This window comes from Mus caroli, chromosome 15 (genome assembly GCF_900094665.2).
Source record: "Mus caroli chromosome 15, CAROLI_EIJ_v1.1, whole genome shotgun sequence".
Classification (NCBI taxonomy): Eukaryota; Metazoa; Chordata; class Mammalia; order Rodentia; family Muridae; genus Mus; species Mus caroli.
In genome coordinates this window covers 77,631,926-77,653,773 of record NC_034584.1, presented here as the reverse complement: position 1 = coordinate 77,653,773, position 21,848 = coordinate 77,631,926, and the positions used below count along the sequence as shown (strand labels likewise).

The following is a 21,848-nucleotide window of genomic DNA, read 5'->3' as shown; positions in this document are numbered from 1 at the left end:
CTGTCCCATTTCCCCGTGTCCAGTCGAGCCTGCCCTGCAGCCGCTGGACCAGCACAGACAGCTGCTGGGAAGATGAACTCCAGCCTGGGTCTAACCCTTCTTGCCCGTGTCTACCTCACTCACCCCTGTCTCTTCTTATTTTAATTTTTTTTTTAATGTCTGCTGCATGTGACAGTCCCTGCTTGGATCTCTTTCCCAAGCCACACATTTCCTGTCCATCCCCTCTTGTTAGAAACCATCCCCCACCCACCCACCCAGCTCCAGCCACTGTGGCTTCAACTCTTGGCCAGGATGAGAAACCTCCTGTCCCGCTTTGCTCCCTGTCACCAGGCCCAGCAAAGCGTCTTGGCACAGCTTGGTGCCCAGTGGCTGGAGGCTCCCTGGCCGTCCCGAGCCGTTTCCCTCCCGCACGCTCCTAAAATGACGGCTCCTTCTCTGCAGTCCCTTGTCAAGCACTTGAATGCTTAGCTCTGGTCCTCTAGACAAGCAGGCAACCAGTGCTGCCCAGATCCCTGGATTTTCTGTCTGTCCAATGGAATCCAGCGTTCCGTGTGTATGTATGTATGTGTACGTTTCTCTGTGAGTCTCGTTCTTAATTTTGCATGAGTGGCAGCATCCTTGTAACAGGGCATCTGCTGTCGCAGGTATATCCATCACCAGATCTCGCAAACCTGTCCCTTTGTCCCGTGCTTCATGTCCTACATGCTTGAGCCCACGGGGACCTGTAACTGCGTCTCTCTGTGAGCCTATGGCATGCTGTCTGCTTCTGTGTCCTCCACACGGGCTTCCTGCTCTGACCTCAGCCGCCCTCCCTGCCTGTCTGCACATGGGCCCCGTGTGCCGGCTGTGTCCAGGTCTGTGTTGTGGCCACCTTCTTCGTCTGCATGCCGCCCCTCCCACCCTTGCTGCTACTCTGTTTTACCCTGAGCACACCTGCCTGGAAGTTCCTGGGATGAGCCCTTGGCGAGGGCACCGCGCTGGCCCGGCATGCTGTGTTGGCTTTGTGTGCGCCACGCCAAGAGGCTGACTGTCTTGGGCCGCGGGAAGTGGGCTCTCATTAACCACTGGCTCCGTGTTTGTCCCTTACTTGTGTTCTAGAGAAGGATGAGGCTGCAATTGAGCGCTCTCAGTTCAATGCCACGTCAGTAGCTGATGTGGACAAGCGGGTGAAACGGCGGCTCCTCATGGGTAACACTTTTCTTCCACCTCCTTTGTTCTCCCTGCCCTTTTTGGGTGTGTGGGTAAGTGTGAATGAATGCTGGCCTGGGGGGGTCCCGGCATGTGGTCACGTGTGACACGCCAGCTTCGGGGAGTGTGAGAGCCTGGGCGCTGATGCGGGACTGTACAGATGCTGGTGGGGAGGTGTGCTGCTTTGTGAAACTGTACATGTGCTAGCATGTGGGTGAGCATAAGGATGAGGACGTGTGTCTGTGTGTGAGGTGTGGGGTCTCCATGTGTTGTCTGTGAAGGCGGGGAGGCCCCACAGCAGACGGGAACTTGTTGTTTTCCTTTTTCAAACAGTTTGCCCTCCGTCAAACACGTTGATTTCTTTGTTTGCATATTGTAGCAAAGAACCCAGCACCCATTGTCTAGTGGCCTGAGTGCCTAACCCTCCTCTGCTCCTGTAGAAACCAACACGAATGTTAGGCTCCGAGGGTCAGCAAGCCACACGGAGACTCAGTGGCCACTGGGACCCTTGTGGGAGGAATTCTGTGCTCTCTGGGGACCTGCTGGCCAGGCTGCTGCTAGACCAGCCGAGGAGAAAGGGATGGAGAAAGACCACTCTTGACACAGGGTCTCTGCATTCGATTCTTCCCCAGGCCATCAGTGGGTCCCTGCTCTAAGTGGCAGGCCTATAGGCCGTACCATCTGTCTGTACCCCCTGTGCATAGCTACAGCCTCCAGGGTTGTCACAACCCGCTCGGTGACACTGTGAGCCTCATATAAACTTTTCCAGCTGTAGGACTGGGTAGAAGAGTCCTTATTTCTCAGAGAAGGAAAGTGAGAGTCCCTGGCTTGCCCCAGGTCACTCATTACCCTACACAGCTGAGCACCCTTAGGGATCATGGCCATGTGGGTCTTGGAAGTCAGAGCACGAAGGTCTTAGAGAGGTCACCTCATTTTGTAACACTACTGTGGAGGCCCCAGCTGGAAACCATGTGACTTCTCAGAACCTCTCTCTGAAAGAGGCCCTGTGAAAAGAGTTAGGATGCTCTAAGAGTTCAGACTGTAGTTGGTACCAACCCTCAGTGAGGCAGAACAGCTCCCAGGTAATGTTAACCGACAGGATCTGGAGAATAGTAGAGGTGAGCATCCTGTTTTGCTTTGTGCTTGTCAGAGGGCATCATATTCAGAGACAGGTTATGTGTGGAAAGACAGACAGACAGACAGGGAGGAGAGATAAAATTGAGTCAAGCTGATGGTGTTGGTCTCAGAGAGGGAACACCAGCAAACTGCCTTAGGAGAGTCTAAGGCTAGATAGAGGTAGCTTGGGTCGCTGAGATCCTAAGTGGGAAGGGAGGGAGGACAGGCCAAGGGGAAAGCACCTGGCAGCAGGAGAGGAAGATGAGGGACAGGAAATCCCATGATAGGCCGGGTCCCAGGTCACCTGGCTCCTTAGGTTGTGTACTGACCCCTGTACTGACCAGCTTCCAGGGCACACGGTAAAGGTGTGATGAGGCAGGCTAGGATACCACATACTCGGGGTTCACTAGAGTGAAGACCACATGCCCTGTTGTCATAGAACCGCCTAGATGATCTTGCGGGTTTCACCCCAGAGTTGTTATAAATGGGGTTTATTTGAGGAGTGGGAAAAGCTGGAGGCAGAAGGCGCACCCCTCAGGAAGAGATAGCGAGGGGATAGCTCTGTCCCCCTACTTCCTACCTTGCCTCTCCCTCTGGCCTTCTGTGCTCTCTAGAGCAGGCTGATTCTCAGGCCGAGAGAACCTCCCTTCCCTGTGGGAGCCCAGAGTCATACATCCCTTGGGCAGCAGCTTCTCATCGTGGACTCCACAAAAGATGTGTAGGGTTAAGACCACATCTACCACCCTAATTGTCAAAGCTAGGAACTTTCCAAGAGAGAATCTGTGCCCTGACCACAGAGGTCATATCCCTTAGATACCTACAAGTCAATTATCACTCTCATGATTGGAAACCAGACACACACACACATCCAGAGGATGTGACACACAGAGGGACTAAAGCAGGTCAGTCTCCAGGCCCCTCAACTCCTTCTTGGGGCTTGCTACTCTCTGCCCAAACTGTGTTATTTTGACTACAAGGCTCCCAAGTTTAGAGACTGGAAGTGACCCAGCCTCGACTCAGGCCTGCAGCATCATTCATGGGAAGGTGCTGGTGGCTTTTCAGGCTCAGAACCCCACTCCTGGCAGCACCAGGCAGGACAAGAAAGGTCAACTGACTGTGGTGATAATCATACAGTAGAAAGAGGGTACAGTGGTTTCTCAGGACAGAGGTGGATCCACCCCTGGTGTGACAGCAGAGTGCTACCCCATAGGTTGAGAGAACATTCCAACGAAGCCAACCTTATCCTTTTGGGGGGTCTGGGGAGAACCCTCCAGAGAGCTGGGAACAGCTAGGGTCCATTCAGACCAAACCATCTAAGGAGGCCTCCCAGAACAGGGCCCTTAACACAATCCTGTCGGCAACGGCCTTCATATCTTATGGGTTCTGAGTTATAAAAGACGGTCCAGCCAAGGCTGAGGACCCTCTGCGAGGGCACAGACCACAGTAGTTCTCTCTCATTGATGCAGCCCAAGACTCTCAGTCTTCCAGTCCACAGTTGAAGCTCCGAAGCCAGACTTACACATGTGAGATATACTAAGCAGCATGAGCTATGCCTCCTCACCCAATCCTTGCAGTGGTACCCAACCTAGTATCTTCCCAAATTTTTCCTCATCCACAATGCTGCTTCCTTGCATCCCCACAGCCCCAGAGGCATCCGTCCCACATCACTCGTGCAGGCCCTAAGTGATGAAAAGGGAGGCAGACACAGCAAATACCAAATCCAAAGCCAGTCACCAATCACAGAGAGTACTTGAAGTTCAGCAGGTGCCCAGGCTCTAGCCTGTTCTCCCAAAGGCACCAAGGAGCAGAACCTACAGCCAGCCAGCAGGCTTCTGCAGGAGCTCTCAGGAGAGCAGGGTGCCTGTCCCCAGGGCAGTGACCCCAGCCTTGCACTCTGTCCAGGCTTCACTGAGAGCTGGGACTGACATGGCCGATGGATAAGGACCCAGAGAGAGGAGCTCAGAAACATCTCCCGGGCACTATCCTAGCTGACTCTGCATCTCTCATCCAACCCCTTCGGGCCCACATTTCCCTGCTTCCCCTTGGAGTCTGTCCAGGAATGGATGTTAGATACTTAACAGACATCAGAGTGAATAGGACACTGCCTAGTCTGAGGGTGGGGTAGGTCTTAGGTTTACAGGGATAGGAGTCTCTTCAAAGCCTTACCTGTCCCTCTGTACCTGAAAGGCCCTCTTCATAAATGTTTCCACCAATGGCCAAAATTTAGGTCCAGCTCAGTGTCCCTGATTCTTTTCAGCAGCAGCCACTGCACAGGTGTGCCCAGAGGTGCCTGGACCTGGAGGAGAGGTGGAGACTTTGGCCTTGGAGCCAACCTACAAGGCCCCCTGGGAGCCTCATCTGCCAGGGATGTTTCTTAGCTCTCTCAGAGACATCTTTGCAATGGGAGATGCACATCACATACCCACGAGAGCTGTCAGAAAGACGATATAAGCCCTCGTAGAAAAAGTGGCTAGCACAAGGCAGATTTTGATAGTGCCAGCTGTTGGCATAGGTGGCCAGAGTCCAAGCCCAGGAGTAAGGGGTCGCTGCGAGTTTGTTGGGTGAGCAGGCAAGGTGAAGCCAGCACTGCTCTTGCTTGGCTCTGCCCTGTCCTTCCCCAGTCCTGTCTCCTCCACCCCACACCCACCACCTGCCCCCTTCCCCACTGCCAAGGCCTCTAGTGTCTGAGGAAGCAGCTGAGGTGGGGGGTGGGTTTGAGGGTAGCTTCATTTGTGGGTGTGTCCTGCTGGGAGGAGCTTCCCAGTGCAGCCTTCTCCAGCAGAGTCTGAGGTCCCCATGAGTGAGTGTCCCGCACTTACCTCACCAGCCTCAAAGGAGCTGGAGGTTGAAGATTGTGGTAGGAAGGACAACACCCCAAGGTCTGCTGCACTGTGAGCAGTTCAGGACAGGAAAGGGGACTGGAGAACTGTGGGGTAGGGAAAACTAAAGGTGACAATGGCTAGTCCTTAGGGGGCCCACACTGCCACATTGTCTAGAGCCACATAAGTCTAGCTTTGGACGCTCACTGGCTACTCCCGACTAGTTGTCCCCTCCCTGCTGGCAACTCCATACCTGCTCCTCGTTTTCCCAGCCCCACACCCCACTTATCTGTACAGCTACTGTCTCTCTGGGTATAGCTTCTTCCCATTCTGGGCTCCCTGCCTCAGTGGGTCACATCTTCACCACTACCCAGGGCCATACCTAGGATGGTTCTGTCTGGCAAGGGTGCCTTCAGCTTTCGTGTCCCCATTTGCACATCCACTCAGCGTCAGTACAGCTCTGTGTCACCTGCATGCCCCTTCCATGCTCACAGGACCCAACTGTGCATAGAACTCCAGAGACGGGGCCCAGTTGAAAAGGATCAGGTGACCCAGCTACACCCACCTTCTAGACTGACCCCACGTGTGCTTTCCCTCCCTTGGTTCAGTTAGTGTATGTCTGGGGCTGATGGGAGTTAATGATGATTTGGCTGTCATATTGTAGAATGGATAGAGGTGAGCAGTCCGGCCAGGGTTAACAACGAAAAGAGGAACGGGACCTCTGGCTGACCCCAGATAAAGAAACTGAGGCTTGAAAGACAGAAGCCACACAAGGCCATAGAAGCAGCACTTCTGGACCTAGGGACCAAGCCTGGCTAGGGGACTTTCTGCTGTCTGGCAGCTGGCTGAGGGATAGCAGAGATGTGGAGTGAGCCTCATAGTCAGAAGGCAACCTGCCTTGGGCCCCCTTCTCCCATGTCTCACGTTCCATCCGTCATAGGCACCTTTGATACTCTGATACTTCTGGACCTCAGCCATCTCAGAGTATACCCTCTTCCTGCCTGGGCCCATGGCTTCTTCTCACTACCCTGTCACACTTCCTCTCCCTAGACACCCAGCCTCCTCCCTGTCTCTCCCCTCGCTAGTGCTTAGCTGCGGGCATAGCCATCTTCCCTGGTACAATCTCTTCCCTCAGCTCCTTGCCCTATGTACCTCCCAAACCTTTTGAAATGTGACCTCAGAACCCTCTATCACTAATTACATTGCCCATGCCCAACTCCTGAGGTTTCTGCTAACCAAGTCCCAGCCTTGCCAGCACCCAAGTGGCTGTGTATATCTACACGCCACGAATGGAAGGTGCCAGAAAACAGCATGACCCTCCTCCACACCAATATAAACCAGTCTTCACCAGTATAGAAACAGACAGACCCATGACGCTCTTTCCTCCCAGCCCTCCTTCCTGGGAAGGACATGGCCTGTTCCCCTCCCTCCTCCTCCTCCTCCTCCTCCTCCTCCTCTGTGTATCTCTAGCCAAGTCCCCCTGAAATGAGCATGTGGGCCAGGATAAAAAAGTCTCTCTCAAGCAAGGCTCCAAGACTGACATGGGCAAAGTGATGGGAGTGGAGAGGAGAAGGGGGAAGGGCTTCGGGTTCCTCTAAGATGGAGCTTGTTGATAAGGATGTGTAGCCGGTCCACAACATAGACCCTGTGATTGGACAGAAGTCCAACCTCACAGCAGAGTCCCTCCTTCCACTTCATTCTGGCCCAGCTTCGGCAGTCAGGTCTGACCTCCATCTTGGCTTCCCTGACTCCAGCCAGGGTTACCTCCCATTCTTGGGCTTCATTTGCCCTTTTGCTTGGGACAGGGTTGAAGCTGTATTCCCTAGAGGAGCCTGCTGGAGCCCTGTGTGCAGTGTCTGGCCGTGGGTAGCCCGGAGCAGGTGTTCACTTACAGGCCTCTCCTCAGTGTCCCCGCTTAGCCGGGCCTGTGGAATGGCAGCAGGGAATCAGTCCTGAGGCAGGTCAATGGTGAGGAGAGAGTCGCGGGGCATTGCCTAACCTTGGTCAGCTGTGACTGCTGAGCTGGGTGATTAAGCATGGGATTACCAAATATCAGCCAGGAACTCATAATCTAGACCCTTCTGAGGAAGCAATCTCTACCCCTAGGGTCTCCCAGGCTGGAAGAAAGAGCATGCTGCCTTGCGTAGAGGCTCCCCTCAGACCACCCCCCTCCACTCACTGTCTACTCTAGCCCAGGGGTCATTTTTTTGCAGGGGCAGCCACAGAAACCTGAACTGGGGCTTTTCCTTTGTTGAGCAGCCTCTTAGCTAACCACAAGTCCCGAGTGGCACACACCATCCCTCCAGCCGGACACCATGGCCCTGTCTGCTTGTGCATGGGGCAGGCGAGGACATGCTCACTGGGTATTAGCTGCTGTTTACGGGGACTCTGCACAGAAGGGTTTGCACACTGCAGACCACTGTGTCCCACACAGCCCAGAGGACAGACCCACTTAGGCAAAGGGCACAGACCCAGATATCCACCAACTGTATGACCTGGAAGAGGACAGACCCAGATGTTCACCAGCTGCGTGACCTGGCTATGTTCTTCCCTGAGCCATGCACAGAAAAGACATAAAACTCCCACCCACCTCCCCTCCTGGGAGTGAACTTCCCCTCCTGTGAGCATCCTTCGTCTTCCCAGAACTCTGGACCTCACAGCTAGGGAAAGGGCAGGAAGGCCAGGACAGGCTTGTGTCTTGAAGCCTCTTGACTTAAGGAAAAGCCTCTGTTGTCACTTAGTATAGACAAGAAGCCTGTCCTCCTGCAGGCTTCAATCTCTCTCTTGGGTTTTTCTGACCTCCAGCTCCTTCCAGGCTTCCTTCTGCAAACCTGTGGATCCCCAAGTTGGATTCTGCTTTCCCAACCACCATGTAAACATCCCAACCTCTTTAGGTTCGTGCAGCTCTTCTCTGGTGCTCCCAGCATCCCTAGAGTTGAGATCCCTCGGTGTTCCAGAAGATGGCTCCTCTAATAGTAGTTTGTCTCCCTAAGGTCTGTAGGATGGGCCCTGCATAGCCAGGCCACTATCAACAAAGGCCTCCTTGGGCCTCACCGCCACCAGGCTATGCTAAGAAGATAGAGTCCAGAGAGCATGAAGGCTGCCTCTGTGGTCTGCTGGACCCTCTGAGCATCGTGGGCACAGGGCAGCCCTGAGTAGTATCGCATTATATGTGTGCAGTCTTCTCTCCTGCTTTCCCTCGGCGACCTCATCCTAGACCTCCAAACCTCTCTATTTCATTACACTTCCCCCTGCTCTGCTCCCACAAGTGCATTCCACCACTCCCTGCTGAGTGACAGGACAGAGCATGAGAGACCTTGCTCGTTATGCCCAACACAGTGACAGATACAAACCTGCCACATGATGCTAATGTCAGAGATGGACTTGAGATGCCCCCAGTGGGGACGGAGAAGAGACTCCATATAACAGCTATGCCAGGGAGAACAGCTTTTATCTCGGAGGGAAGGGAGCTGGGGAGGGGTCAGTAGTCCTCTGAGGGGAGAGGGTCAGAGGTCAATCAGTAGGTAGATGGAGAAAGCCAGTGGCTGGCTCCTTCACAGCTGCTACAGCCAGTACTAAGGCTGAAAGGCAGATGGACCCACCCTGACTGAGGCCTAAACAGATGCAACCAGGGCTTGGGGCAGCTCCCCATCAGGGTCAGGTCTTCAAGGGATTGGGCCGATGCTGGGTGCTGGGCCCACAGGAAGAATATCCCCTTCCCCACCCCACCCCACCTCCACCTCCACCTCCACCTCCACCTCCACCTCCACCTCCACCTCCACCTCCACCTCCACCTCCACCTCCACCCCAGTCAGAGCCTCTTGGGAGAAGACTACACTGTTGACAAGCCCTCAGTGAGGCCAGGTACACACAAGTGGGGACCAGTATTCTAGAGAGAGGAGTCAGGTCTTTGGCTAAAACCCTCCAGCTTGGAGGTGCAAAGTCTGGCATACTGGCCAATGGGTTGTCCCCAACTCTGTGTCAATCAGTCACAGAACTCTGCCCTGCTGGGCGTGAACCCTGGGGTCACTCTCCTTACCCCGGCTTCAGCCCTGCTCCTCCTGGCCAGGACCGACACAGGCTTGGACTCATTCCCCATGCCCTGTGTTCCTCCTCCTCGGGGGGGCCTCCCAAGCCCTTGCTTGCCTATCCCATCATTAGCAGGAGCCACTCCCACCATGCTGGGCCTATGCGCATCACTGGGCAAAAGGGATACCCAGGTATGGTTCTTCCTGAAGCCATATGGTGGATGAGGGGACAACCAACCAAATAATGTCATCTTGATGGCTGGGCTTCAGAAAGTATAGGACTGTGGGCTTTCAAGCCCTAGCGACTTCACTAGCTTTAGCTAAAGAGGCCACCCAGCAGAAGTTAGTGAAAAAAGCAAGGTGTTAGCCCTGTACCATGTCCCCTGGGAAGCAGCTGGCTCCTAGGTAGGTCAGTTCCTCTCTGTGACTCCTCCCTTGTTCCAAAACACTGTCTTCTTGGTCTCTGGAGCGCCCCCTATATTGTAGTCTCCCTGAGACCAGAGCTGGGTCCCAAGCACATCTGCCCAGCTCGGAGCTACTCAGAAAGGATGGTTATTCAGTGATTCATCAATAGACAGTGGATAGCAGACTCCACATGCAGAGAGTCTGAAACGGGACACCAGGAATGAAGCGGTCACAATGACAGGCCAGCCTATAAAGCACTCACACCTCTGTCCTTGTGTCTGGGCCCTTCAAAAGCCACACGGTGAACACTATCATTGCCGTGAGCGGATGGAGATGCAGACCTGTGTGTAGAGAGGTTTCCCACACTTACACAGTCCATGGGCACATGGAGCCTATCCTGGCGCCACTGCTCAAGGCTGACCCTCACTTGGGTAAGACTTGCTGATCAATGGTGGTGCCAGCCTACAGAACCTGCACAAGGGACTGCTTCCAGACAGCGGGCCTTTGGTTCTTACATCCCTCTGTGAGAGCCATGCCACCATGGGTACAGACTGCCACCTGTCTGGAGATCTATCACCAAAGCCCCAGTTCTGGACTAGACCAGTGACCTCCATAGCCTGATGTGTCATGGCTGGGCAAGCATGTTAGCCAGCTCCCTTGATGGCTGCATGACCTGGACACACAGGCTACTTCTCTGTGGCCATAAAGTCACCAGGGCTGGCCAGAGACAGGTCCACAATTGGCTTGGTGCTCTGCAGTCTCTATCTGGAAATTCTGAATCATTTTCGAACACGGGCCTCTCATTATTTCTCACTGAGCCACACGCTATTCCCATGTGAGCAAACTCCTTTTCTGAGCTTTAGTACTGTTAACAAAAGTGTCCATTTTTTTTTGGACTACTTCAAGCTATTTTGAGGGTAGTGGAGAAGAGGGTCCCTTCTCAGATGAGTAGGGCTGTTTATTCCTCTGGAAGATGCTTCTCCTGCAGGAGGGGTGGGACAGCCATTAGGTAGAGCCCAGTAGCTCTCACCTGGAGCCAGGGCACGGAGAGATATGGCACTCTCCCATGATCATAAAGGAGCTTGCCTCTGACCCTTGAGAGAGGCCCTTTTCCCCTTATGCTCCAGTGCCATAGTTCTGGTGGTCAGACCCAGGCCAACTTGTATACCAGCTCAGGGACTGAGATGGAAACCAGAGAAGGCCAGGGTAAGAAACCAGAACCCTTGGAATATTCTGCTCCAACTCTCATCTCCCACCCACTGTAAAGTCAGGAATGTGTTCCAAACTTCTCTGAGATGGTGGTAGGCAAACATCAGATGTAGGCGGACTTCTAGTCTTGGGAGACAGAGCGGTAAGGCTGTAGGTGAGGTCCTCTAAGACGGGAGCTGAGCAGTACTGCAGGCTGCCAATGCCTTCAGCAGTTACTCGGAAGTTTCTAACTGGAAACTTCTAGAGAGAAGATGCTCAGTCCCACCCTGCCAGCCTGTGCCCCTCAGGGGACCTCGGTGGGCTCTGTATGTGCTGCCTTCTGTGGCACCCCTCACCCGGAACAATATGGCTGAGGTGGGGAGGGCAGAAGTGATTTCCTGTGCTACAAGAGGATGGAGGTGCCTATGGAGGTCAGGCCAGGCATCAAACTGCTCAGGGAACATTCTCCCAAAAGCCATTTAGCTACTTAGAGTAAGGCAGTGGTCTAAAGGAAGGACTGTTTGGCTGTGGCGTCACAGGACAGTGACAGCAGAACCACAGTAAAAATAGAGACTGTCGTTGGGCGCTATGAAGAAGCCGTTTGATCAGGTAAGGTATGGGAGAGACTCTTCCCCAATGGGATGGATAGAAGAGCATTCCTGGGGTAAGGAGCTTCCTTGCTAGGGAGGATGCGGGGACTTGGGGATTTTGTCTAACCATGTGTGTAACTACACAGGCCACACCCAGGCCCCTGGAGCAGGTCTACCAGAGGCAGGCTGAAGGATGTTAGCTAGGACCCTTGTGCCCAGGGAACTGTATGGTTAGTCCAGATCTCAACAACCACTGCCACCAAGTCTGCACAGGCTCCCATTGAGGAAGTGAGGTCCAGGAGCTGAGAAGGCAGAGCGGTGAGACCTGGGAGACAGAAGGAGGGTATGGCCTCTGGTGATCACTGTAATGAAGTGCCGTGGGCTCCAGGGCTAGCACCCAAGGACAGACGCAGAAGCCTTAAGGTCACTGAGGACTTAAGAGCCTAAGGCCTGTGCATCAGCCATTGGCTGGGGCAATGCAAGGAGGGATGAAAGCCTGGCATGGGAGAGATTGTCTTACAGTGGGTGTGCAAGGGTGGGTGACCACTGTGCCAGAGCCCAACTCCCTGTCTCAACCTCAGTCTACAGAATAAGCAGATGGGGCCAGCAGGTCCCTGGGGCCTCGTTGGTTAAACCCAACGCCCCATCAAAGAGAAAGGACTCTCAGACAGTCAGGTCTGGTTCCCGAGGACACAGTCCCTAATGCCTGAACCCCACCTTCACCACCAGGGAGGCTCAGGGCCCACCCAGCCCGGGCCCCAGACCCAGCCGGCATTCCCTGCCCCTCCCTCACATCCCCCTGCCACTGAGCTATAATTATCCACACCTGGAAGACAGGTAGCCTTTCTGCCCCTCTCCAGAGGGCTGTCCCACATGAAAGGCTGGCAGGCTCTCTGCTGGGGTGGGCGGCAGGATTCCCCCTCTGGTTTAACCTCAGGAAAGGAAACATTTGGTGAGAACCCTCCAGGTCAGCACCTGGGCCTTATGGCTTTTAAGTAGAGAGTGTATTTGATCTTCACCTTGGCCCCGGGGGTTAAGGAGGAGGGGGAAGCTTGTCTTCTCCTTTCCAGGTGTGGGGCTGCCTTCTATCTCACCCTACTGCCCCAGCAAATGCTTCTGGGAGGAGATGAGAAGGTACACATGGGCCACAAACCAGTTAGAACTGGCCCATGCTGGCATGGGGACCCACCCACCTGAGTGTTAGGAAGGTCAGCCTTCATGGAGCCTGGACTTCAGGGAAGTGCCTTGGAGAGGCCTCCCAGATCATAAAGGATAAGGAAATAGGCGTTGAACACCACAAAGCCCCCTCACAGACACCTCCCATCCCTAGCTGGAGGTGCTAGCCTGAAACTCAGGCAGGTCAGCCCAGAAGAGTGCCAGGGGGAAGGACATGGGCCTTTGGTGACAACCATGGCTCTTCTAGATGGTGATGGCTAGTGCGGATGCTGGCCTTGAGAAAGAAGGGGCTGTCCCTGGCGACTGCTTAGCCTCTGCAGCAAATGACGCCCACCCCTGTGACCTTGGGTTTGAGTACACATAGGCTGTGACTCTTCCTTCCCTGTCCTGGCACCCCTACTCTGGGGCAAAGTTCAAAGGCAAGATCCCATGAATCCGATGAAATGAGCAGTGAGGACTGCCGGTACTCAAGGGTTTCCCTTCATCCCTTCACATGGGCTCACACCCAAAGCCTTTGCAGAGGAAACGCATGGCATTTTCAGAAGTACGAAAGAACCTTCGAGAAAAGCAGACATGGCCAGGCACCCGGCAAAGCAAAGTGGAGGCAAGAAGGTAGCACAGGTTGTGGAGATGGACACCTGGTGCTCTCTCTCTCTCTCTCTCTCTCTCTCTCTCTCTCTCTCTCTCTCTCCTGCCCCACAGTAAAGGCAGAGAGAAGCAACCTCATGCAGGCATTGTTTCCCCCGAGAAGCAAGCCTGCCAGGTGCTCATGACGAAAACCAGGTGGCAAATGACCAGAGGGCTGGGAGGGTGGTGGTTGAGCCACCACGTCCTGGAGAGCTAGCTCTGCCAGCCCTCTGCAGGCCTGTAGAGGATCACTCTCACCCCCGCAGCAGCTTTGGTGACCTCCAGTGTGCCCCCAGACACTCTGGCCCCTTTGAAATTTGCTGAAAGGGGGGAAAAAGCGCTAGGCAGGGTTCAAGGAGACAAAAACCAGATGCTTTGGCAAATGGTTCAGCAAGAACAGATGTGCGGCTCCAAGCCTCCCTAGGGTGATAGATGAATGGTGTGCAGGCCATTAGAACCCAGTCCTGTGGCCAGGCTGGAGAGCCATTTCACACAGGCTGGGCTTAAGAGCTCCCCAAGCCTTCTGGCAGTCACCAGCAGGATTGGGTGTCTAAAACCAAGCAGGGCCAAGATTTAAAACAGCACTAGGTAGCCGCTAGGCTAGTCTCAGCACTGGTCCTAAAAACACAACCTCCTCACTGTGAGCAGTAACCTTTACCCCGGGTGCCTGGCCATGTCTGCTTTTCTCGAAGGTTCTTTCGTACTTCTGAAAATGCCATGCGTTTCCTCTGCAAAGGCTTTGGGTGTGAGCCCATGTGAAGGGATGAAGGGAAACCCTTGAGTACCGGCAGCCCTAAGTCACCTGCAGACATTTCCACATGAATGGTACCGGTCACTCATTTTACAGATGGGGAGCCTGAGGCTCAGGAAGTGTCCTGACAGCCAGGGTTCCACAGATAAAACTTGAGCCCAGATTCCTGGGTCTGGCGGATGGGGAAAAATGGTAGGCTGGTGCCTAGGGAAACTGAGCGTCGTCTCTCCCCTCCCCTCCCCTCCCCAGAGACATGTGCAGTGAACAACGGAGGCTGTGACCGGACGTGTAAGGACACTGCCACTGGCGTGAGGTGCAGCTGTCCGGTTGGATTCACACTGCAGCCAGATGGAAAGACATGCAAAGGTCAGCACATGGGCTGTGTGGGTGCAGCCCCACCTGGCCCCGGGCGGCCCATATGGTCCTACAGCTGGGCCCAGATAACCAGGCTGGAGGACAGGTGAGCGAAGGCAGCTGGCAACCACGGGAGTGGCTGTCAGCGATGCCAAGAAGAGGGAGAGGCCCCGGCAGGGTACTGTGGCACACCTGTGGCGTCCTGGGTTTTGGTCAGGAAGGTCCCAATTCTATAGAATAAGAACCTCCACAGAACATCCTGGGCCTGATTCAGCTCTAGGACTGGGGTTATAGTGTGTGGCCAACCCTTGACCTTTCATTGCGTGCCCTTCAGAGCTGGTGGGGACAGCCTGGCACACGACATGAATCATTGTGTGTCACAAATGTATGAGGTGTTCTCAACCAAAGGTGGAAACGGAAGGACTTTGGCATAGAAACTGGGGGATCTAGAGGTGAGGATACAAATGACTGAGGTAGAAGGTAAGATGCCCTGCAGCTATGCGAGAGAGAAGACAGGGCGAAACTTCCCACTGTCTTCCCCACAGCACACCCATGTCATAGAAAGCCAGCCGCCATATGGGACCCCAAGCTAGAAGAGGGTAGATTCGGGCCTTGCTGCACCCTCTGAGTCATAGGCTGACCCTCGACAAGAGGGCTGTGCAGTGCTTCATTCCTGTGACCAGGGTGGTCAGAAGTGAAGATATAGAGGCCAGCTGCTCATATCTGGACGCCAACTTATCTAGCCAGAAAGAGTCTGGGCCATATGTGCTCTGAGAGGGGACAGATGAGAGGAGCCACTGCCCCACCCTGTGCCAGTAGCCCAAACCGTGTTCTGATCTGCACTCCATTTTAAGGGAGATAGGTGTGAAAGGGACAGTAATAGCCTTAGGCTCCGGTCCCAGTGACTCTTGGGTTTCCCAGGACTCTGCTTCAAATGGTTGAACCCTTTAACCAGACTGGCACTGCCTAGGTTTGGCCAAACCTCCTCCAGGAAGACCAATCATTCGTCCTCATAGAATGGGGCCTTTTCATGTAACTGAGGCGCTCTGACTCCTAACGGGCTTCAGGTGCTGGGAAGAGCACCACAGAGATGGACGGCTTCAGTCAGTCTCTGAGGTAAAGATGGACCAGCATCTTGCCCAGGCATGATGAAGCTCTTATGATCTGGTGGGAGGCAGTGGCCTTCACCAGAATGAGGGTGGGCAGCATTTCAAGTGACTGCTAGCCAGGCCCTAGTCAAGGGTAGGTAGGGCAGGCACAGGCCCAGGTTGTCATTTGGGGATGGTTCCATAGCATTGCCTGGCCTCTGGGCAGCATCTTAAAGAGCAACGAGACTTCAGGTGGCATCTTTTGGGCCAGGTGACCATGACAGGAGAGAAAGCAGAGATGAGATTCCTCTGTGGGAACTACTAAAATGGAAGAGGGAGGGACTCGTGTGTAAGTGCCTGACGTGGCCACTGTGACATCTCCAAGTCCAAGAAGCCAGGGAGCAACCACAGTCCTCAGGGGTGCTGTTGTAGAGTTCCGGACAGAGGGCTAAAGATGTCCCAGCAGGGCTCAGGGACTCGGACCACACAAGCCAACAGGGGCTTCCTAGTGCACCTGAGGACCTGCCCAGGGGTTCTAGCTCACCAGTCAGGTGTACACTCTGATCTTGGCAAAGGTCCAGGGGACAATATCAAAGGGATGACTTCAAAAGTTCAGCATTTCCCCAAGAGCCTGGGATTCATCATCGGGTAAACAGGTGGCTACAGGGGGCGGTGACAGCTGGGAAAGCCCTAGGCCGACTACTTCAACAGAGCAGGTGGAGGCAGGGCAGGAAGACGGAGCATTTGCCCAAGCAAGGGGCCAAGGGACTGGGGAGTTTACTCCAGACCTAGCTCTGCTCTGGGCCAACTAGCCCTGGGCTCCCTGTTTGGTACAGTGCTGATGAGAATCTTGCTAACTGACCCTTCCCCAAAGAGGATGCTCTTGACAGGGAGCCTAGAGTGCTTCTGATATGGCAGCCCCTCCTCCCACCATCTCCCAGAACAGCCTGGGAGAGCCCCCACCCACCGCCTCCTTCTCCACCCACAGTTCCCTCTCCCCCTCCCCCATGCCCTGGGCCAAACAGGCCACCTGCCAGGACTTTCATCAAAGTGGGAAGACTATATCCTCACCTGTCTTGCAAGCCAGCCCAACCTAGCCCTTGGCACAGAAGGGAAGAGGAGGTTGTGACCCGTGTGTTCTTGTGGCTCCCCCAATCAGCGTACCCTATATACACGCAAGGCCCAAGGCCTCTGTGGCCACTACTGTCTGGGATCCTTGCCTTGGTATTGACATCTTCTTTCAACTCTTCACTTGAGGAACAATCTTAGGAAGTCCCAGGGCCCTGGAAGCCTACCTCAGGGTCTCTGTGTCCCTGAGAACAGAGTCCATGACAACTGAGTGGCCTCTCTAGAACTGGGTGGGCAGAGTCATGAAGGTCTGCAGGGAGAAGTAGACAGTTGCAGAGGGAAGAGCTTGGGGAATCCCCGCCCCTCCCGGGGTGGGGGGGTGTATGGTGGTTCTTATCCTGGGAAACCAAAGGCCTCAGCACACTTGGCAGATACACTGTAGAAGGTGGTACAGGTTGCCTGTGTGGGAGAGAGGGCACAGGGTAAAGGGAAGAGATGAGAGAAACAGAAATGAAGGCTGAGGTCCATGTGAGACCAACAACAACACCCCACCCCCACTAGATTCTGTGCTAGAGAGAAAAGCAGCTTTCTCTGAACCGAAAAAAGCCAGCTTCGAGCTTTGCTGACTGGCTCAGGAGCAGATGGGATGTTAGGGAGGCTCCTAGGACTGGAGGGTGAGGGATGGGGGGCAGGGGGTAGCACGACAAGAGTCCAACCCTAGGCAGCATCCGGGCTCAAGTGATCAGGACACGAACAGAGAGATTCACAGAGGTGGAGTGTTAGCTAGAAGCCCACTCTCTGAAAGAGAAGGCTCCCTGTCGATGGGAAACTGTAAGCTGAGGCCACCTGACAGGCTTGCTCCTGAGGGCCGCAGCAGGAGGGGCATCGAAATGGGTGTGGTCAGTGATCTGTGGGGTACAGATCACTGCCTGCTGAAAGAAGAACTCAGGCAAAGAGGGGGTGTGGGGTGGGCCCAGCCCTCACTCACTCACTCACTCACTCACTCATTGGGAAGGCTCACCCCCTCACTTCCTCCTGCACAGAGCCTCTCCTCAGCAGGCAGCCAGCAGTGACACCTGCTTCTCGATGGCACTGATATTCCCAGCCCCAGCACTTTGGAGATGTGACTTCCTATCATCCTCATGGCATCTGTCTTGTGTTATAGGGAGGGACCCTTTCTATCCTCATCCAGGAGAGGAGGGGGAAAGCACAGTTTGCCCATGTCACCTGTGGCAGCCCCACTCGTTCCAGAACGCCTCCCTAGGTGTTTGGGTAAAGGGATTGGGGGGGGTGGACATTACTGTCCCTGTTGATTCCCCTAAAACAAGGTACAGGCTTACCAATCACAGGGGAAGTCTGAGACCTTGGAGAGCCAGGGTTTAGCTATTCACTCAGATTCTTCCTATCGTGCTCAACTGGGGAGCTGAGGCTAGCCCTAGGCAGTGACCAGCAGGTGGGTCAAGATCAATAAGGCAGGGTGGCTCCCCCATTTCCCCAGGCCATCCCCTCCATGGTACCTGAGCCTATTTCCCTCTCCAACCTCTTCAGACATCAATGAGTGCTTGATGAATAACGGAGGCTGCGACCACTTCTGCCGAAACACTGTGGGCAGCTTTGAATGCGGCTGCCAAAAGGGCCACAAGCTACTGACGGACGAGCGGACATGCCAAGGTAAGCGCCCACCAGACCCCAGGAACCACTCACAGTCACTGGCCATGGTCAATGACCCTTTCTTCCAGATTCTTGCAGACTCCCGGAGAGCAAAGCACTCAAAGTGGGTAGCTCAAGATGCAGAATTCTCTAGAATTTGGTGACTGCGCTTGTTGACCTGTCTTTCATGACTTATAGCCACACAATCCAACCCCTGCCTCCTGTCCCCTTTATAGATGAGAAAAGATCTGGAAATGAATGGTGGTGCTTGCCCAGTTCCAGCTGGAACATTGCAAGATTGAGTCTAGCCTGGGCTACACAATGAGACATTATCTAAAATGCATATTTATGGGAAACTAAGGCCCACTGGTCCTCCCTTCCTAGTCACACCTTCTCAGTGCCGGCTCTGAAGGCACAATACTGCCTTCTGGTGGAAGACATGGCACATCACAGACACTTTCCAACAGTGGTTTGGATAACTCAAACCTAGTGGCCCCTAGGATGCAGGGATCCCAGGAGGAGGGTGATCAGGGAGATTCCTGGGAAAGCCACTGGTGACATGCTGGACAAATCATTTCCCAAGAGAAGCAGGAAGTTGCCCCCTTAGGAGTGGGAGTTTGGGGTACACGAGACCTCAGTGGGGCTGAACAGGGCCATTGGGGAGGAACCAGGTTCCCTGGAGATCTAACCTCAGGAGAAAACATGAAACGCATCAGGGCCTCAGTTCTAACTCTGACTCTCCTATCAGGGTCTGGCTGTTTTGTTCCCAGGAGGCCCCAGTAGTTTCAGAGTAGGCAACCCTTAAGTTATTAGACTGGCAGTCTCTGCGTTTGAACAGTGAGGCCCTCAAGTCCCAGGTCCTGGTAAGAGGAGGTCAGTTACCAAGGTCAATGTGACCTTCGACTCACTGGGGCAGGGCTCCAACCACAACCTCCCCTCAGCCAAGCCTCGTTCCCCTGGATGAGCATCCTGGCCCCTCTCCTCTGGATGCAGGCTGGTCAGGCTCCCGGCAGCTGGCCAGCCCCGAGGAGCCTGGCCAGCCCCGAGAGCTCCTCCACACTCTGGCTTTGTCTCACTGTTAGTTTACCGAACTCTGCAAAGGGCCAAGAGCATCAATTCTCAACCTGTGAGCCACAAGCCCTTTGAGAGTCAAAGGACCCTTCCACAGGGATTGTATGTATCTCAGATATCCTGCATATCAGATGTTGTACATTATGGCTCATAACATAGCAAAATTACAGTTATGAAGTAGCAATGAAATAATTTTATGATTGGGGGTCACACAAAATGAGGGACTATATTAAGAAATAACAGCGTCAGGAAGGTTGAGGGCTGCTGGCCAAAGATCCTTTGACTTTGAATCCTCAACTGCCCCTGAGGGAGCAAACAAGGTAGTAGGCACACTGAGGCTCTGCATCACAGCCTTGCTAGCATCCTCCCTACCCAGCCCCATTTGTGTCTCTACCTTTTTCCAACTCATCTATCTGAAGACTCCTCAGGTCCAAGCTCCTTAGAGAACCCTCATACTATCCCAGTGCCCTTTGACCTTCATGCAGTCCCCTGGCCTCCCTGCCTTTGCCTGGGGCATCCTCCTCCATTCCAAGCAGGACCTATCCGTGACCCAGGAGGTCCTCCCAGACCCCAGGGAGACCTCACACCCTCACTTGAGCACCCATGGCACAGCATCTTCCTTGCATTAGTGTCTTATGAGCACATACATAGAGGTATGACATCACTAGAGCTAGAGCCAATATATTCAAAGAACAAACTCTTAACTGCTGTGCCCGTGGAGGGTCAGGTGGGTGTCTATTTCACAAGCTTCTCAGGAGAAATGGATCCAATGCTTATAGGAAACAAGTCTACCCTAGGCACAAACGCTAAGAGAAATAACTATTATACGTGAGTCACTGTCCTGTTACAATGAAGAGACACCATGACCAAGGCAACTCTTATAATAGAAATCATTTAACTGGGGGCTGGCTCATAGTTGTAGAGGGTCAGTCAGCCCATTATCATGGAGGAGAGGAGCATGGTAGCAGAGGAGTAGCTGAGCCTACCTCCTGATCTGTAGACAGTTAGACTGGCCCTGGTGTAGGTTTTTGAAACCTCAAAGCTCATCCACAGAGCCACACTTCCTCCAGCAAGGTCACACCTCCTATTCCTTATAATCTTTTCCAACAGTTCTGTTCCCTAGTGACTAAGTATTCAAGTATCTGAGCCTATGGGGGGCCATTCTTATTCAAACCACCGCATTCTACTCCCAGGCCCCCAAAGGCTTGTAGCCATGTCATAAGAAAAAAATGTACCAGGCAGTGATGGATCATTGCTTTAATCCCAGCACTCAGGAAGAGGCAGAGGCAGAGGCAGCTGGATCTCTGTGAGTTTGAGTCTAGCTTGGTCTACAGAGTGAGTTCCAGAAAAGTCAGGGCTACATAATGAAACCCTATTTTGTCAAAAAAAAAAAAAAACCCAATCAATAACAAAAAGGAAGGAAGGAAGGAAGGAAGGAAGGAAGGAAGGAAGGAAGGAAGGAAGGAAGGGAAAAGAAAAGGAAAGGAAAGGAAAGGAAAGGAAAGGAAAGGAAAGGAAAAGAAAAGAAAACCAAAGGAAAATGCATTTAGTTCAACTTCAAAAGTCTCCATAGTCTTTCACAGTCTCAAGACTGCTTAAAAATTCAAAGCTTCTTCTGAGACTCAAGGCAAGCTCTTAAGTGTAACCTATAAAATCAAAATTTAAAAAAAAAAAAAAACAGATCACATACCTTCACTAGACATTACCAAAGAAACAAAGGGGACCCTAGTGAGGAAAAACTGGACCAAAGCAAAAGCAAAAAGGCAGCAGGCAGTCACCAAACTCTGTGTCTCCATGTCTGATGTCAGATCTCTAACTTCTTTTAGCTCTGTTGACTGAAACACATCTCTGTGTGTCTGTGTGTCTCTGTCTCTCTGTGACTCTGTCTCTCTGTGCATCTCTCAATGCCGTTGTCTCTGCCTCCCCCTGGCTGGTTCTACTCCCTGTTAGCAGCTCTCCTTGGCAGGTATTCTGTGCTTTGGTATCTCCAACATTTTCGGGTCTCCATTTTTCAATGGAGGTTTCCTCTTCACAGTTCCATACAAGGCCCTCTCTGAGCCTCCAAGCAGGGACAACCCTAACACATGCCTGCCTGGCCTCTGCAGCTTCCCTTACAGTTTCCCCCCATGGGGGTGGGGGTGAGGGCACGGCGCAGCGATTCTACAATCCCTTTCTTGTATTCTCAACTCTAAAGCCTGAACCAATGTTCAGCCAGTGTTGCCAAGTTCTGCTTTTGGGGGCTGGGGAACTTGGCCCCCAGTTCAATAACATTTGAATCAACTCTCAGGGTGGAAGGTTCCTTTCCCAGCTTAGACTGTCTTTTTTACAACTTGGAAGCTTAGCTGGGAGGGGCCTTGCCCCAAGGTCACCACGCCCTTTATTCCATTCAGCATCTGCTTTTCTTTAAACTTTTGATCCCCTGGAGCTCAAGACTTGGCTCCAATATCACCTTTTCTGGTGTCCTTTTCTCCTCATGCCCCACGTATGTGTTTCTCTTTGTCCTGCTTGTTTCTTTTCATTAGAGATCTTCATAAGAGTGACCACTAGCAACCACATGAATAAAACAGTTGAAACTAGGTTGTCTTGAAATCCCCTCTGTCATTAATCCAAAAACAGACAAGCAAACCAACACTTTAGTTTAGCGTCAGGTAGGTTTCTAGGACAAGGGCAAAAAGCAGCCACAATTCTTTGCCAAAATATCCCAAGAATGAGCCGGGCGTAGTGGCGCA

The 21,848-nt window shown here is 53.4% G+C and overlaps 1 protein-coding gene across 2 annotated transcripts in view; it reads left to right on the top strand.

Annotated features, from left to right (window-relative positions):
- Scube1 (signal peptide, CUB domain and EGF like domain containing 1) overlaps positions 1 to 21,848 on the top strand; it is a 119,777-nt gene that overhangs the window by 72,509 nt on the left and 25,420 nt on the right. The window contains exons 7-9 of one of the 2 annotated variants that reach the window (XM_021183319.1): positions 1,099 to 1,188; positions 14,138 to 14,254; positions 17,947 to 18,069. In XM_021183319.1, the coding sequence (XP_021038978.1) occupies positions 1,099 to 1,188; positions 14,138 to 14,254; positions 17,947 to 18,069 (330 nt within the window). The remainder of the gene's footprint in view (positions 1 to 1,098; positions 1,189 to 14,137; positions 14,255 to 17,946; positions 18,070 to 21,848) is intronic. The other variant, XM_021183320.2, reaches the window with a different exon arrangement.